Here is a 16,090-nt window from a genome sequence, read left to right on the forward strand (position 1 = left end):
TGATGTCTTGGCTGCGTGTCACGGCACCGCCGATTTTAATAGGGCTGACTGGGCTTGTCCCACCTGCAACGGAAGATCACTTGCGGGGTGAGTAATAGCGGTGCTTCTGGCCTCAGTCATACACCGTCTGTTGCTCATTTCCCTGCCTTGCCCGCATTAGAGCCGCAGACCCATTGGCCACGAGGATAGATAGCTCATTCTTCAATTGGCCTTACAGAAGGCCGTCTAGCCGAGGACCCTGTCTTTTTGCTCTATCTGCCCGTGCTTCTCGTACACACGCTAACCAGCATCCTTCCCTACGACGATATGTTGGGCCAAGTGATCCTTGACTTGAGCCGCCAAGCTCCCCTGTCAAGAATACATGTATATAAGGCCAACCCCAGGCAGCGAGGTTTTGTCTCTGATTCTCGAGACCCAAATCCGTTCCGAATAGCCGGGCTTCTTCTACGGTCATCATATAAATAACTGCACCAGGCGTGCGAGACTAGCTACCCTGGGGGGCATTCGTTTTACATATTGTCCTTAACACAGCTGTTAAGTCGGCAGCCTTACTGAAGCTTGAAGCTTACCACATAATTACATACCTACCTATATACAACTTAATTCAGACCCGACTCCCTACGACATCCGAAGAACCTCGTCCCGATAAGCTCGTGTCTGGTGGAATTACGAGTTACTTTGTGTACAGCTCAGAATACCAATTCCCCAACCTCGACCACTTACTTGTTCACACCAGCCTCAATTCGAGATGTCTCAAAGTGGATCTTCAGCCAGGGACTCTGGCGAATCTACGTATCGTCGTCAGGACAGCATTGGTTCTTACTATTCAGAAAAAGACAAGGTCAGTAGAGTTACTTGTTACTCGCAATTACGCGCTGCCGCCTCCAACCCTAATTCTAACTCCCCGCAGGACACTCCCAGGGACAGTCAGTCTGATGAGCGTCGCAAATTATTGGGCAGTCATGAGTCGAATCACAAGTCTCATCACCCGAAGCACCACGCGCCGACGGTAAATCTCTACACTCATTGTGGGCGACACACCGACCAGTACCTCTTTGGCGGTTGGTCCAACATTTTCAAGAAGCATTAGTCTACCTCTTCCAGATCGAGGTCGGCCCTGAGATAATCTTGTCGATAACTGCAGTTCTGTTTGATACAGTTTCTACTCTACGACTGCATGATTGGGATTTAATTGAAAGCGGCGCACTCAGATAGTTCACGCGGGATGGGATCATATTTAGACCACTACTTGCTTCATGTAATGATATAATTAGAATGAGAAATGAGATACGAATAAAAGCTGGTCAAGCGCACCTAATACCATTATCCCCTTTCCCAATCATATATCGACCTAGTGATGCATCTTCACGGGGACCTCGATTGCAAATACCCCCGGTCAGCGGACCTGGGTGCCGTCATAGCCGGCTAGTTGAGCACGTAGGGAAACGCACCCGTCCTATTGGTGAAGAATGCAATGGTCTATTCAACAATTATCCTCTAGGGAGTCAAGTAGGTCTGTTTGGCGCTAAAAAGGCACAGGCGTAAAGAAGTAGATAGTATGTTGCCTTGCAATTTCTCGGATATCGGCAGTGATGATTCGTGTTTATCGCCAAAATTTTCCATTTAGTATTCAACCTCCAAGCAAGGGCGTTGTAATTAAGGACTAGACGTCACATCGTCTCTTCAGTCAGATTACATCATTCACTTAGGTTCCAATAAGAATTACACCGCTATGCTGTTGCGCATATAAAGAGTTCGTGTACTTCCTACGGTAAGAGGATCTGAATATAGACTCGATCGTACCTGAAAGTAAGATCTCAGGGGAATTCATCAAGCCATGAGATGGGCTGATCTCTAAGTATTATGCCATGAGCCGCAGCACTAAACATGTCTTATTGGGGGAACGGGTGAAACATGCGTCATTGATAGCTTTAAAAATGGTCGCCATAAATGGTATACATTATATCAGTCTCTCTTCCAGACTTTGACTACTTGATTTCTATACTAAAGACTATAATTACCTATAGACATACTACCTAGTACTATAATGAGGGCTATAGAGTAAATTGTTTATTTGAAAGGTTTCTCATGACATATCTCTACAAGAGTATCGTGGTCATCATATTGTCGATGACTACATACACCAAGTACACCCCAATGCGGCATGACCTAGGGGAATTCATACTCGGGACCGGAAGGCCACAGCTCCTAGAATCTTCCTTACGATATCCATATTTTAGGGTTAAATTTCTTTCTAGGCTATTTCCCGTCGGTAATATATCTCAGGTATGTATCTATCTTGAAATGAGGCTCGGCGGCATGCTTCTAAAAGTCGGTATCGTCGGGTGCCTACTACTTAGACCCTGGATACCAGCCATTTTATGTGACGCACGGTCGGTACTTGGAGGCGACAGACCGTAGCGGCGGGTAGCTGCTCTCAATTCCAACTTAATTATCCCCAAGCCTCGGCTTGTACTTGCTTCTTTACTTCCAACCTGCATGATACCTGCGATCTGGGTGGGTTCGTACATATCCCTGAACAATCCTGATGCATTAGGTACCTGTGTAGATATTTCATCAATACTTCTCGTTGTACCTCTACTATGAGGCAGGGCCAAGGGATTATCAGCTTCCTGGTGAATCTAGAGTGTAGTGAATGCCCAACGACATACCCCTCAAAATAACGCTCCGTGCCTAACTGCGGCCGATAAAGTGCTTATAGATTGACTAATGGTCCTTTCCAATGTAAAAGGTTGCCCGTGGATCGAGGTCTGCCGGAATATGACACCACGGCGTCTTTTCTCACACTCCGAGGCCCGGTTCCCCGTGTCCTGGTACTAGAAGCCATAGTCACCCCTACCAGTAGGGACGTATGGCTGCCGCAAATTTATCTCCGACATAGCGCAGTTTTGGGCCGTCAGTAACGGGTGCTAACATTCCTTTAATGCACGCGCGGCAGGCGACACCATTCTTCATGCCCCTACCCGACTCCCTGATCCTGGAATACATCGGTGCGTCTACTACGCGGGCCCGACGCTCGGGGCGAACCTCGAGAACAAAAAGCAGAGGCTTGTCTGCGGTGCGATCTTGATGGGCGTTGCTATCGCATGCGTGAATGAAATGAAACGAAACGAAACGGAAGCACACCCATCCAAGACGAAACGCGAAACTAGCGAAAAGGCCAGATATTGTTACAGTCCTCTCACGTAGTTAGATTGAAGAGCCTGGGGCAACGTCGGATTCGGATAAGATATGTAGTGCTCCTCTATGTCGTGCCCCAAGAATACCTACAGAACGCAGAGGCCCGTAGAGCGACAGGATTCTTCGTGACCGGGCCACCGGCGTCGAGCCGTGACACTTTACTAGCAAAAATCCCATTTTTTGATCTCCGAGTGGCTGGAATACGTCGTGGTGATTCGAAAGGTCTCGACTCCCAGATCGGGTTTTCCCCCTGGCCCAGTTGCACAAGCTAGTCCACTACGCAGAACTCCCGAGAATCCATGATCCCGAACCTTGGCGCGGGACATTCGTGGTGAGGGTCTAGATCGAATAGCCGAGTTGTTCGCGAAGCGTCGTGGATGGCCTTATTTGCGGCTCGCAAAGGAGTGTCAACACAGAGCCACAAACATGATGCCTTTCACATGACTCGGGAGCTAGAGAGGCAACTTGCGGTCTGGGTCGAGATTCGATTAAGCGTGGACCCCCTGTCTTAACATGCATTGTTTGCCGATTGAAGGATTGAAATAGTGATCGTGACGATGATGGGGTCTTAAATATATGTGCTTGCTGTAAAACTATAAGCGACCAATGGGGCTACAAGCAGGTCATGGAAGTTCCTGTGTAAGATTGTTACGACCCTTGGCATTCTAGATTCTATGAAAGTTCCTAGCTCCCTGGATTGTAGACGTTGTCCTGTTACCGCCGCTAGAAGACTGTGATACCTGTAGCGAAAATATGGAAAGAAAATGAGCTATTAGACACCATGATATGACTTGGATTTATTCAGAATGATCATGGAGTACCTTTATTAGAGCTTATTAGTAGAGAGTTAGACATGTCAGATTCCCCAATGTAGACATAGGGGTCTTTGCTGGGAAGACCGGTTTCCATATTCTTGGGATTAGGACAGCCGTTCTATTAGAGTTGTCTGGGAAGTACTGCTTTACCTAGGCCATGGATATGCGGGGGTAGAATTAGTTCCTATTTTCCCGTATGTAATAAATTAGAACAAAGACTAGTCCTACAATATGGATTGTGGTTATTGTTAGTAATTTAATCATTTGTGAGTGTTTGTCCATTCATCATCTGGATGGGTAGGATGAAAAATGGCAATTCTGAAAGCATTAACTTGGCACCATCTTTGTCGCATGCCGCCAAGCTTAAAGTTACAGATAGACCTTCCCTGCTGGAACGCTGGGTGGCATCTTACTGGCTGCTAAGTTCACTTCTAAGACACAGCTTTGGGTTACACTTGATACATCCAGAATGTCGAACTGCCGTTTCGAAAGTGATACCTTCTCTTTGAGGCAAGGAATATCTATATCTTCAACCACTGACGTGAATATATAACATTTGCATGTTTGATGTTGTAGGATTGTATTGTATCCTTACTTACATATAGGGATCGAGCTAAGGTAAGTAATCGAATATGCTTCCTTTTTTAAACTGGGATTAAACTGGGAGACGATATATCTGAGTTGTATGATGTAATCAACTCACAAGCTAACGATTAGAATAGACCGACAACTAGTGTATACGATATACGAATTGGCATGTACTATTTAGTAGATCTTGCTCGTAAAAAATATAGGGGCTCGCTCCATTAACACCTACTTGGACGTGGGGAAAAAGGGGGTCTCTCCACGGATGATGAAAACAGAAATCGACCCGTTTATGCTGGAGTCTTTTGCATCTAACCGATTTGTAATAACGATTGGATCATACTGGCCTCTGCTCCTAATAGATCGTCAGATCGATGATCATATCGTAGTGGACCTGCTGTTGACCATGTGGACACCGGTTTATGAATATGGGAGGACATCATCGCGATACATAGAAAGGTAATACCCTTTTCGAGAAGCAGCTGTCCATTGTATTCTAGAACATAGTACAGACCAACTTGCCAGCTTGCCAGCTTGCCATGTTATATTATCGCATAGCTACAACTTCGGCAACGGTGCGGGTACCTCGGTTATTGAAGTGAGGCTTTGTATTTAAGGTGTCTTGTTATGAGTTGTCCGTGCTATTTCCTATTTCCATACCATTTTCATACAGTTGCGTCTGCATAATTCTTAGTTACCAGCTAAAACGAGTAGAGGATGGCGTTGATCGCTAGCGAGAGTTGGTTCCTGCGCTCCTTTTGGGCGCTTGAAATGAGCGAACTCCGCTGGTCCCGCGACTCCTAAACAATCCGTACGGTATTAGCAATCTTTTGTGTTACTGTGCCCGCAGAAAGCAGGGCATGTTCAAGACATGGGCTTTTGAACTACTATGTATGTATGGAGCGACCTATGTCGTGACCACTTCCAGTATCTGCTGTCGTAGATCTATCAAGATATCTCTTTTTCTCCTGCTGATCCACTCTCATTACACTATTTGGGAATCTGTACCTGAATCGGTTGGGTGCATCATTTCCTATTTCCTATTTTCCTTGGAGGAGGTTGGAAACTTTGCATGGAGTGCCAGTACAGGGCCGGCCCTTCAAGGTTTGAAGACTTCAGATGACATTGAACTCAATCAGTAGCGATGGAGGGGCACAAAGCAACACAGTGTCGCAGAACGTTAGATGTAAACATATACTGAGCCTCTATCGTTTTGATCGTCTTGATCGTCTTCAAATCGTGAGTGAGCTAGTGTATAAGCCTCCCACGTATGACAAGTCACGTCATTCATTGTCCAGGATCGACAAAATAAAGAGTGCGCTATGTCCACCGAGATTTCGATTCCTCATGTACCGCTTGTACGACGCTGGCAGGTTGGTTGCTTGCTTGCTCCGCAAGATCCAAATATTCTCGAAGCTCGCTAGGGAAATCCACCTCTGCCACTCCCCACACGCCGACACGCCGACACGCCGACATAGCGGTCGCAGTACCATGAAGTTCTTGGGCTTATGAGCAAATCGAACCATGGCTGCAGAATGATGTGCGGCGAGTTCTCTCCGGGTTCCTTTATGTTTAAGTACCTATTCCGTACTCTGTAAAAATATTTCGTATGGCTGCCGCGTCATGCTGTAAAGCAGACCCGATTCCTTGTCATTCTTGTCTAGCGCGACATAGAAGACATGGGCAACAGCCAATGACCATCTGATAGCTCCCCCTGTCTCATCAACAGAACAATCCCGCCGGGGTGGAGGTTTAATGGTTAATTGGCATACGAGCTTAGACGAAAGCGGATTAGCAGATTGTCTAGAAGAGAGCCCTGCAATCTGAGATAGCACGGTCGCGGTACCTGGAGTAGGTATCAAACACGTATTTTGCTACGAACAAACAATAACAATGGCTCTTCAACGCTTGCTAGCGCGCCCCTTATCATCTACTACATATTTGATGATTGTGCGTACTCGCTAAGTACTTGTAAATATTGAATGAGCGGTGTTCGAAGGCTTTGTACGGATTAGTTGTAATAACTATGTGTAATATGTCATGCAGTTAAGGAATTCGTATCGGCCCATATCTACAGTGTTTTTCTCCTCTTTCGTATAAGAATGTTGCGAGCTCACACACCTACATGCGTTGTTAGCAGACCCTGTGCCACTCTTTGAGTCGCAGTCGAAAAGGGGAGCGAGGTGCTGCTGGTTTGGATTGCTGATTTGGATTGCTGATTTGGTAGATGTAGTTTTATTAACGAATTTAATGCTATAATGCCTAATAGAAATGTATATAGCGGACTTGACTACCTAATACATTAGGTACATCCGTCTGTACTATTCCATGTCCCGGCTCGGGAAGCTAGACCCATTAAAACTGCTTGCGCTTGTAATGTAAGTACTTACGATAGAGGAAGCTGGTACTCACTCTGTCGTTGTCGGGCGTACTATGTACAATACAGAATACAGTCAGGTACCCACATATAGCTAGTTCCGCTGAGCGAACCTGCAGTTGCAACGCGTTCTATGTACATGTATGTAGCTTTGGCTACGGCCCACATTCACTGTTCGCTACCTGATATGCTTGTACAAAGCTTGTATGCACACCCACCCCCATACCTTAGGTACCATCCCTCCAGCTAACATCCCTACATTTGACAGTAGTAGCAGTACCCTAGGTACCTCCTACCTCCTAGTTGAATTGGCTCAGAATTGGATCCAACGCTACGTTTATGCTTCTATGTGCGCTATCCGCTAGGTAGCTGGCACTGCTAGAAACATAGAATTCGAACCTCAACTTCCAATCTTCTTTCCCTTTCTATCCCTATGCCCTTCTGAATATCATCAACTCTCTTTCCCCCCCTTTACTATCTCTCCTTCTTCCTATCCCCCCGTCATATTCTCTATTTACTTGACTACATAGTACATAGCGTTATTCAGAAATTGCACTCTGTTTTTTTTTGTTGTCATCATCCCACGGTTCCCCTTTTGTCAACAGCCCTTTTTCTGCCATCCCTTTCCAATTTTTTTTCCTAGATTTTCTACGTCTACTCCGAGCCATCTCCTTTGGTGCTTGTCTTAGACTATCCAGCACCATCAGATTAGAAGGCTTTCGCATCTCTTAAAACAAGAAACTCCCAAAAACAGATTATCTCTTTTCTTGGCCGGCAGCACGGATAGGGTGATCGTGACAACATCTTCCCATGTCCTCCTAATAGAGTCTCGTCTATTCCCCTTCGTGTCAATCGTGGCACCGAAACCCTATCGAACCCGAACCGGCCGCTCCAGAACTAGTTGCCGTGAGATACTCGGCAGTCTAGATAAAAAAAAGATAGCTCATGGTAATAGTGGGCTTCTTACTGGAGATCATCACTCGTTTTTCCCTGGTCGCAGGCGCCCTTCCGATTTCCCGACTTTACCATCGTTAACATCCCGTTACGCTTCTCGTCATCTCTCGACCGAAATTTCTACGTGATTAAGCGTACAGTTTGCGAGACGTCGATATTTTCAAGGTGTGCATTTTTCTACTTGGTGTTGATTGTCCCCTTTGGCCAACTCGGGCCTGGTAAAGTAGGAATTTGGCTATCATGATTTGTGGCTGTTTAGTATATCATTATTACGAGTTTATCTTACCTGCTAACATGAATACCACAGGGTCATCCTTTTACATGGTTCACGGGTAGCCTCTTCCCATCGAAGCCCCATCTAAGTTATAAAAAAACAAGTTAACCAGGCGAATCGAATCGAATTACTTCGCTCGTTAGCCCGTCCAGCCGACTGTTTGGGCCTTCAGTCTTTGAATATGGCTGCTCTGGTCCAAACTTACCCTCAGCAAAGTGGAACAGTAACGTTGCTTCAGACCAGACCCGGCACGACTTCAGGAATAATGCCGCCCCCTTCGGGAAACCAGCCTAATCAGGCATACATAAGCAACCAGCAGAGGAACAACTATCATACCTTGTCTGGCAGTGTTGGAGGAGGGTCGAATACCTATCGTGGCAACGCACCAGCCCCTGTTCAACCATATGCATTTACAGCGACGCCCAGTCTGGCTAATGGCGGACAATGGCAACAATACGGAGCTTATCGTTCGTCATCGAATGTGCCCAATACGCAGATGGTAGATCCGAACGCCGCAGCTCGCTCTCGTTATCCCGGAAACTCGAACTCGTCGGGCAGCAGTAGCTCTGGCCAAGCTGCAATGTCTGGCGGACATCCTCACGATGACTCGCGGACTATGTCTACTCCTGGACCCCGACCTCAATTGCCCGCGTTGAATCTTTCAGCTAGCCAGCCGACATTCGCCCAAGTCGCTGCTGCGAAACCTTCGCCGGAACGATATAGGCGGCCATCTCCAAGGTATACAGACTCGTCACCTAGCGTTCCGCAGGTGCAACAACCACACGGTTCGGCAATGCCATCGGGCTCTGGCATGGCTACCGTGGTCCATCTTTATAATCCCCGAGCCATGCCAGATCGGAAAGCAGGAACGACCAGAAATCCCGTTTCCCTTTCGAATAGGCCGCATAGTGCCTACGGTACCGGGGTAGCGATGGACGACATGCAGCTATACCGACATCCCACCGAAGAAGAAGCTAGAAGATATCGGCGGCGTAGCATACACTCAATCAATTCTTCCGATTACCCCACCCCCCTGACCCCGCAGGAATTCAAGAAGCAAGCGGAGGAGACATTCCGCCTAGAAGCACTAGCCGCCTCGAGGAAACAAGGTGCTTTAGATAAGGACCAGAGAAATGCTGCACGGAGCGGTTCTGCTATAGATAAAAATACCGTGCGGACTAGCAACGGCAGTTCTGAAAGTCTCGTTTCGAGTGGGAGCAGCAGTTCTAGGCCATCTTCGGTGAGTTTTGCACCATAGGGAGCGAAAAAAAAGTTCCCAGGGATCACCCAATCAGTAAACGCCCAGGGGGGAAATTGCCACAGTGAGATGCTAACTGAAAGTGCTGTTATATAGTCTGCCAATCGAAGCTCTAATGCGTCTGCCCCCACGGCCAGCCCCGCCTCCTCCACCTCTACAGAAAGGAAGTCTGGACAGGATCAATCAAAGCAGGTGAACATACCGCCTCGCGGTTCATCATCAACTGATGTCGGCAAACGAATTACCAATCCATCTCCGTTATCGAAGCCGGTAACCATGGCTCCCGGGTCCTCTCCTGATGACTCGGCAGCGCCTGCCCGTGCACCGGAGCCGGCTTCAACTAAGCCTTCGACGCCTTCTCCTAGCTTGATGACGGATAGTCCCGCAGCTAAGCATCTCGCTGCAATCAACGAGAAAGGCGGGAAATCGAAGACCAAGACGTCGCGATTAAGGCGAGCCTTCTCTTTTGGGAGCGCTGCCGAACTCCGGAAAGTTACCGGTCAGGATATCACTTCTGAAGCGGGAAAGACATCGCAAAATGAGCCGTCGAAGTTGCACAAGGATGCCCAGCCCATGGACCTCTACGAGGCGGAACAAGCACGGATTGCACAAAAACAGGAGGAGAGCGGTATCGGTAGTAGCATCTACGCCGGTACCAGACTATTCGCGGGATCAACCGATAACCTTTCGATTTCCTCGACAGCATCTTCTGCGTCGATTATGCTCCGCAAGATGGGACGGGGGATGAAGAAAAGTGGTAGATCATTGGTTGGATTATTTAGGCCCAAATCGATTATCGGGGCACCCGGCGAGGACATGACAATACCCGAGGGTTCTCAAGCGGCTGTGTCGATGGTCACGGTTGAAGCCGAGCGCGAGCGAGTCAATGCCAATTCCACCGCTTCGCAACAGGCCCCTACCTTGCCTCCTTTGGAGACTGGCAACGCGGAGATCTCTGTAGATGGTCATCCTTCTGACTATCTAGGGAACTCGAACCTGGACAACTCGGCCTCGAGGAAAAGCATCATCGGTGGCGAGAGGGAGCGAGCCGAAGTCCTCGCTACTATCCGGAAGGGTATTCTGAAGAGTAGGTCCAATGCCAAGATTGTTAACTGCTTTATCTAACACGGTTGTAGCTCGTAGCAATTCACCTAGTCCTTCCGCTGGAGGCCCCGGCTTTGATCTCCCGGCAATTCCCAACGTCTCTAACTCTCCTAGCTCTACCACTCCTAGTACTCCAAACGACGACCAAGGCCAAGCCCATAAACGAAACGAAACCCTTACCATTGGTAGCGAGGATTATTTTGTATCAGCGTTACGCCTTCGCCAAGACACGAAGAGTGCGCCCACGACGCCTCAAGGATCATCTGGCAAACGAAATGCGACCTTTAGCCCGCGGATCGTGTTCTACGACACGTGGCCGAGCGGAGAGTACGACCGCCGTGGTGATATTGCGACCTGCAATCGTCTAACGCCCATGCTCGCTCAACAGATCAAGGAGGAGCTGAACACCTTCAAGATGGTAAGCAAGAACGGAAATGTTCCGCGATTTTGCTTTTGGGAGCTTCGCTTACATGTAACTACAGGAAATGGAGGTTCATGAGACGTCCAAGGTCTATACGCACTTTTTCTAACGACGATGAGCGCTACACCACGATATTCCAGCAAAAATGGGTTCCCTTCTCGATTAAAGGCCTATAGACCTGCGATCATGTATTTGTCACTCGAGTCTACGGCGTTTGTACATGGTTAGCATAGTAAGGTGTCGCGGCGTTTTTTCGAATTTACATTATGGAGCTATTTTCTGAGCACAAAAGAACCTGTTCGTTGCTATAATATCCACACAGTACTGGTAACGGCGGGGACCCGATGGCTCTATTGAGGACATCACTTTCGTCGGAACATATTTGCATCAGGCACTTGCCCCCCGGCCCTGACGTATTCAGGGGTAAAAGAAGCTATGGCTTGGATTTGAGTTGGTAGGAGTGCATTCGGTGTGGCAGGCGTATGACAGGAGGCGGTCAGACATCTGGAGGGTGACATCCCCAATAGGTAGAGATATGCTGACCCGAAAACACCCCGCGTCCTTCGGAGCGGAGGAGGAATACTACAGCACTGGGACTAGCATGTGAAGGCAAGGCAGATCCCTTCAGTGGATCATGGAAAACGGTGGCAACCTATCTATCATCTCTCTTGCCTATCTGAACTGAAGCTATAATTATCCCCGACGACACAGCTAAGCAAGATCGAATTTTTGGAAGCAATCATAGATTTATGTATCTATGTTGTATTCTGCCATCCTAATTTTTTAGCCGGAGGACATGAGGGAGTTATCAGTTGAAGTTTGAACGAGAGAATAACAGTCTATTTTGTCTTATCGTTCACGACTTTGAGGTGTTATGATGATGTTTGCTCTAGTGGATGGAAGTAATGTACTATTAAGGAAAGATCCGATGGCTACCTACGTATTTGAACCGGGACAAGAGTGAATATCAGTATCCAGCATTTTCCAAGTTCTTTCGGCGCTATGCATACGTATGGGCATACTATGCCTTGGTTTCTCCTCTTGGCCAATATTCTCGCACGTAAACTGGCACCAGTACGATGCATAGATGCTTGTTTTCCACTTGTTTTCCAGGGTCTTCCTCTCTTAGCAACGGTCTAGCCTAACCGGAGAGCGTTAGGAGGGTGGCCAAGAGGTTGCAACGGCCAAGCGCGATCTCCCCAAGAGTACTATGTAGAGGTACTCGGTCGATTAATACGAGATGTAGAGGGTACAAATGAGGCGCAGCGCTTTGGTTCCATTTTCCTGTGCCAAGATTATTTTTCTTATGCGAACTCCTGGCCTCGGGGTCTTGAGGGGTCTTATGCAAGGCTGAGATGATATCTAAGATTTGTTGTATTTTGTGGGAGCTATGTAGGTTGTTGAGGTTTGTTTATTTTTATTTTCTTTATTTGGTTATATTAGTATGAGTCTTTAGGTTTGGCAATAGGCCTTAGTAAGGATTATAGTATACTTATAGATGCATGTATTCCGTACATATAATGCCAACTATACATGTATTCTTATAGCATGATACTTGGCATTGGTAGTTGCGAGGAAAGCGCAATCCGGACATTACCTAATATATACTTCGTAGCGTATTTCGGAGCTAGATAAGCCCCGCCAAAATTATCGTAGATTTTCTTAGCTAAACCAATCATTTCCTATTTCCTATGCGAACTTCATCTTGTGATACTCTTCAACCGCAAGTTAGTAACGCCCGCAGTCGTCATCCTGGAGATTGTTACGAAATTGCGTACGCGCTGGAATATTACCGGCCTTGGCTGGAAAATAATAGCCAGAAAGCACGTCGCAATGGCTTCAACCGCGGCCAATGGGGCAACGACCGCGGCTAAGACCAAGTTACATGGGCGGGTGTTCTATGAAAGCATAGGTAGCCCAAAGTTTGTGCTTGCGCCTATGGTCGGCCAGTCGGAGTTCGTATGTCTCCTATATCGTCATCCTATAATGAGAACGTCGAATACTAACAGCCGTTAATCTTAGGCCTGGCGCATGCTTACTCGGTCGTTTCTCACTCCAGACGAGAACTCGAAACTCTTAGCTTATACGCCTATGTTCCATGCTCGATTATTTAAAGAAACAGCCAAATATAGAGAATCGCACTTCGAAGCGACCCGACCCTCTCCGTCTACTCCTGCTTCGACAACGCCGAATTCTACGCCTGCATCTACGAACACCGAACAATTACCCCCATTCCTGGATGGTAACCCGGCATTCGATCGTCCTCTATTCGTGCAGTTCTGCGCCAATGATCCCGAACACTTACTGGGTGCAGCAACCCTTGCTGCGCCTTATTGCGACGCCGTCGACTTGAACCTCGGCTGTCCCCAGGGTATAGCGCGCAAAGGTCACTATGGCGCATTCTTGCAAGAGGACCAGGAACTTATCTACAAGCTGATCAATACCCTTCATAAGAACCTCCCCGTACCTATTACAGCAAAGATCCGTATATTGGAGACCAAGGAGGACACTCTAGCTTATGCTAAGAACGTGTTGGCTGCGGGCGCAAGTATCATTACCGTCCACGGACGAAGACGAGAGCAAAAGGGTCATATAACCGGTGTCGCAGACTGGGAATACCTGCGCTATCTAAGAGAGAACCTACCCAAGGAAACGGTCATTTTCGCCAATGGCAATATTCTCCAGCACGGAGATCTGGAAAGATGTCTCGAGGTAACGGGCGCAGACGCCGTCATGAGCGCGGAGGGAAATCTAAGCGATCCGGCCATCTTTGCGCAACCGCCACCTCCTGGACAAGAGGGACGAGAGTATTGGCGAGGTATAGACGGCAAGGGTGGCTATCGAATAGACGCCGTATTTAGACGTTATATGGACATCATACACAAATACGTCCTACAACGGGATCCGCCAGCGCGAAGGCCCTTATTCATTATTGGGGATGACGAGAGTTGGCTTGCTGAAGGAAAAGACAAGGATGCAGAGCAAGAGGAGGGCCCGGCGCGCAAAAAAAGGAAGAAGGATGGCGGCAGCAGGAACGAGAAATGCACCTCGCCGAATCTCCTTGCGGTCCGACCTCACTTATTCCATCTCCTAAGACACTTCATATCGAAACACATAGATATCCGTGACGCTCTAGCAAAGTGCCACGCCGGCGACGTTCCAGCTGTCGAGAATATCCTCGATATGGTAGAGCGGCGTGTAGCCGAAGGCCTTATCGAATACGAGAGGACTGGAGGTAAAAGCATAGAAGAACCAGAAGCACAACCCAAAGCGGTAGAAAATAAGGAGTCAGCAGAATCGACAAAGACAGAAGATACCGAAGACACGGATTTCGATCCGGAAAGCTCGGTAGCAACCGTCAAGAAATGCAAGCGGCCGTGGTGGATCGCACAACCCATAGTGCGACCGCTTCCGAAGGAGGCCCTGGCGAACGGGAGCATAAGTCTTAGTAAGAAGGAGAAGAAGAAACAGGAATTAGAGACCCAAGCCGGGGCCCAAGGGGATATAAACGTGGGCGATGCGGAATTACCGAAGCCGGACGGCATAGCGAGGATTAAGGAGCCCCCTATGGATGCGAAGAAGCCGGCGCTTACGGCTGATGAGCTAGTTTGTGGGTAGAGGTTAGAGATTGGGAATATAAAGGTTACTATAGATCATGGCATAACATAAAGCGTGTGTTGGATAAGGCTATATCCAAGGTTAGATTCTATAGAAATTTACAAGTCTAGCAAATGCAAGGGGTGGCACTGCCACAAAACGAAACCATCGGATACCTTCAGTAGCGGTGAGCGAATATTGTCTGCTTTGAGGTTCGTGAGTTATTACACTAACCGTATATAACCTGTTCATGCTAATTACTGGATCATACAGACGTCTATCTATTACAACTCCCACATATTTTGACGGTTCACTTTGCTAGGTTATGTAACCGGACATGTCTACCGCAAATCTGGAATACTCAGTAGACGCTGAAATCACCACCTTTTTCACCAAGACCTCCGCCACCCGAGCCCAATGTGATTCCCGAGCGGCGGAACTCGCGGGGGACGGTACCGTCGTTCCGGTCAAGGTCCAGGGCGTCTGTAGTTACTCCGTGTATGCCGGGCGGGACCAGGAGTACGTCGTACAGTTCCGGCTCCGGTCTCTGGAGCTTAAGATGGAGACTGCGGTGTTGGCGCGGGAGGTTTATGGGGAGTTGACGCCGACGGTTTCGTTTGAAGGGCAGATGGGGGCGGATGGGGATGGGAATGGGAAGGAAGGGCTTTGTGTGTACTTGATGAGTCGGGTCCGGGGGGTTACGCATTTGGATTTTATCCTGGCGTATGATGGACCTGATAATTCGCAGGAGTGGTTTGGTTGGCGGAGGAATTTGATGGTGGGTGTTGCGCGGTAGGTTGGCTTTCTGTTTGCGTTGCACCTTTCGCGACTAGGTTAGATGTATCTAACCTGCTTAGGTTCTTCGCTCTCTCGTGGAACGCCCCTCAGCAGGTCAGTCCAGAGGATCGCGAGAAGCTTCGCGGGACATACGTCAGTGAGTTACGGCTGCTATACTCTGCACTTCCGGATCGCTTCCGCCCTATTATCCAGAACTGCATCGATTCGATAGATACCATTCTATCCCTGCCTATGGTGCTCTTACACCGCGACTTCGGCACGTGCAATATTATAGTCGACGAGACATCGTGTCATCTCGTCGGCGTCGTCGATTGGGCTGAAGCTGAGATATGTCCCTTCGGACTAAATCTTCATTCTCTCGAGGCTTTAACGGGGAAACTTCGTCTTCGAGACGGCTGGAGCCGATACGAGGATCATGCCACTTTACAGGATGTGTTCTGGAGCACGTTCGTGCAGCAAGTTGGAGGAGTGGACGAAGATACCGTCCAAACTATCAAACTTGCACGGATCACGGGCCTGTTGCTTTCTGCCGGCTTCACTAGCCGTCTTGCGAACGGGCCTGCTCTAGTGCCTATATGTGATGATGAAATTGGACGGTATAAGATGTTATCCCTAGATGGGTTTCTTATTAATCTAGAGACGAGGTTTAAGATCGATCTACTGTAACTACCTATACCTAGCTAATCTATATGATAATAGACCATGT

General features: G+C 48.1%; 4 protein-coding genes across 4 annotated transcripts; all 4 read left to right on the top strand.

The window, feature by feature from the left end:
- Nucleotides 1-748: 748 nt before the first annotated feature.
- Nucleotides 749-1,090, top strand: F4817DRAFT_321439 (uncharacterized protein; the record flags this gene model as incomplete). The annotated part of the gene is made up of 2 exons (XM_049301289.1): nucleotides 749-841; nucleotides 911-1,090. 2 exons carry the CDS (start codon nucleotides 749-751, stop codon nucleotides 1,088-1,090), a joined length of 273 nt encoding a protein of 90 aa, XP_049153538.1.
- Nucleotides 1,091-7,974: 6,884 nt separating this feature from the next.
- F4817DRAFT_30201 (uncharacterized protein) lies at nucleotides 7,975-11,225 on the top strand. Its single transcript, XM_049299798.1, has 5 exons — nucleotides 7,975-8,097; nucleotides 8,240-9,446; nucleotides 9,561-10,551; nucleotides 10,601-10,986; nucleotides 11,051-11,225. Exons 2-5 carry the CDS (start codon nucleotides 8,388-8,390, stop codon nucleotides 11,096-11,098), a joined length of 2,484 nt encoding a protein of 827 aa, XP_049153539.1. The 5' UTR covers nucleotides 7,975-8,097; nucleotides 8,240-8,387; the 3' UTR covers nucleotides 11,099-11,225.
- A 1,410-nt stretch (nucleotides 11,226-12,635) lies between these two features.
- On the top strand, nucleotides 12,636-14,737 carry F4817DRAFT_30267 (FMN-linked oxidoreductase). Its single transcript, XM_049299810.1, has 2 exons — nucleotides 12,636-12,948; nucleotides 13,012-14,737. The coding sequence occupies exons 1-2, from the start codon at nucleotides 12,823-12,825 to the stop codon at nucleotides 14,605-14,607; spliced, it is 1,722 nt and encodes a 573-aa protein (XP_049153540.1). The 5' UTR covers nucleotides 12,636-12,822; the 3' UTR covers nucleotides 14,608-14,737.
- Nucleotides 14,736-16,083, top strand: F4817DRAFT_30258 (uncharacterized protein). Its single transcript, XM_049299807.1, has 3 exons — nucleotides 14,736-14,798; nucleotides 14,860-15,378; nucleotides 15,444-16,083. Exons 2-3 carry the CDS (start codon nucleotides 14,924-14,926, stop codon nucleotides 16,048-16,050), a joined length of 1,062 nt encoding a protein of 353 aa, XP_049153541.1. The 5' UTR covers nucleotides 14,736-14,798; nucleotides 14,860-14,923; the 3' UTR covers nucleotides 16,051-16,083.
- Nucleotides 16,084-16,090: the final 7 nt, after the last annotated feature.

This window comes from Daldinia loculata (assembly GCF_022478755.1).
Source record: "Daldinia loculata strain CBS 113971 unplaced genomic scaffold F4817scaffold_116, whole genome shotgun sequence".
NCBI lineage: Eukaryota > Fungi > Ascomycota > Sordariomycetes > Xylariales > Hypoxylaceae > Daldinia > Daldinia loculata.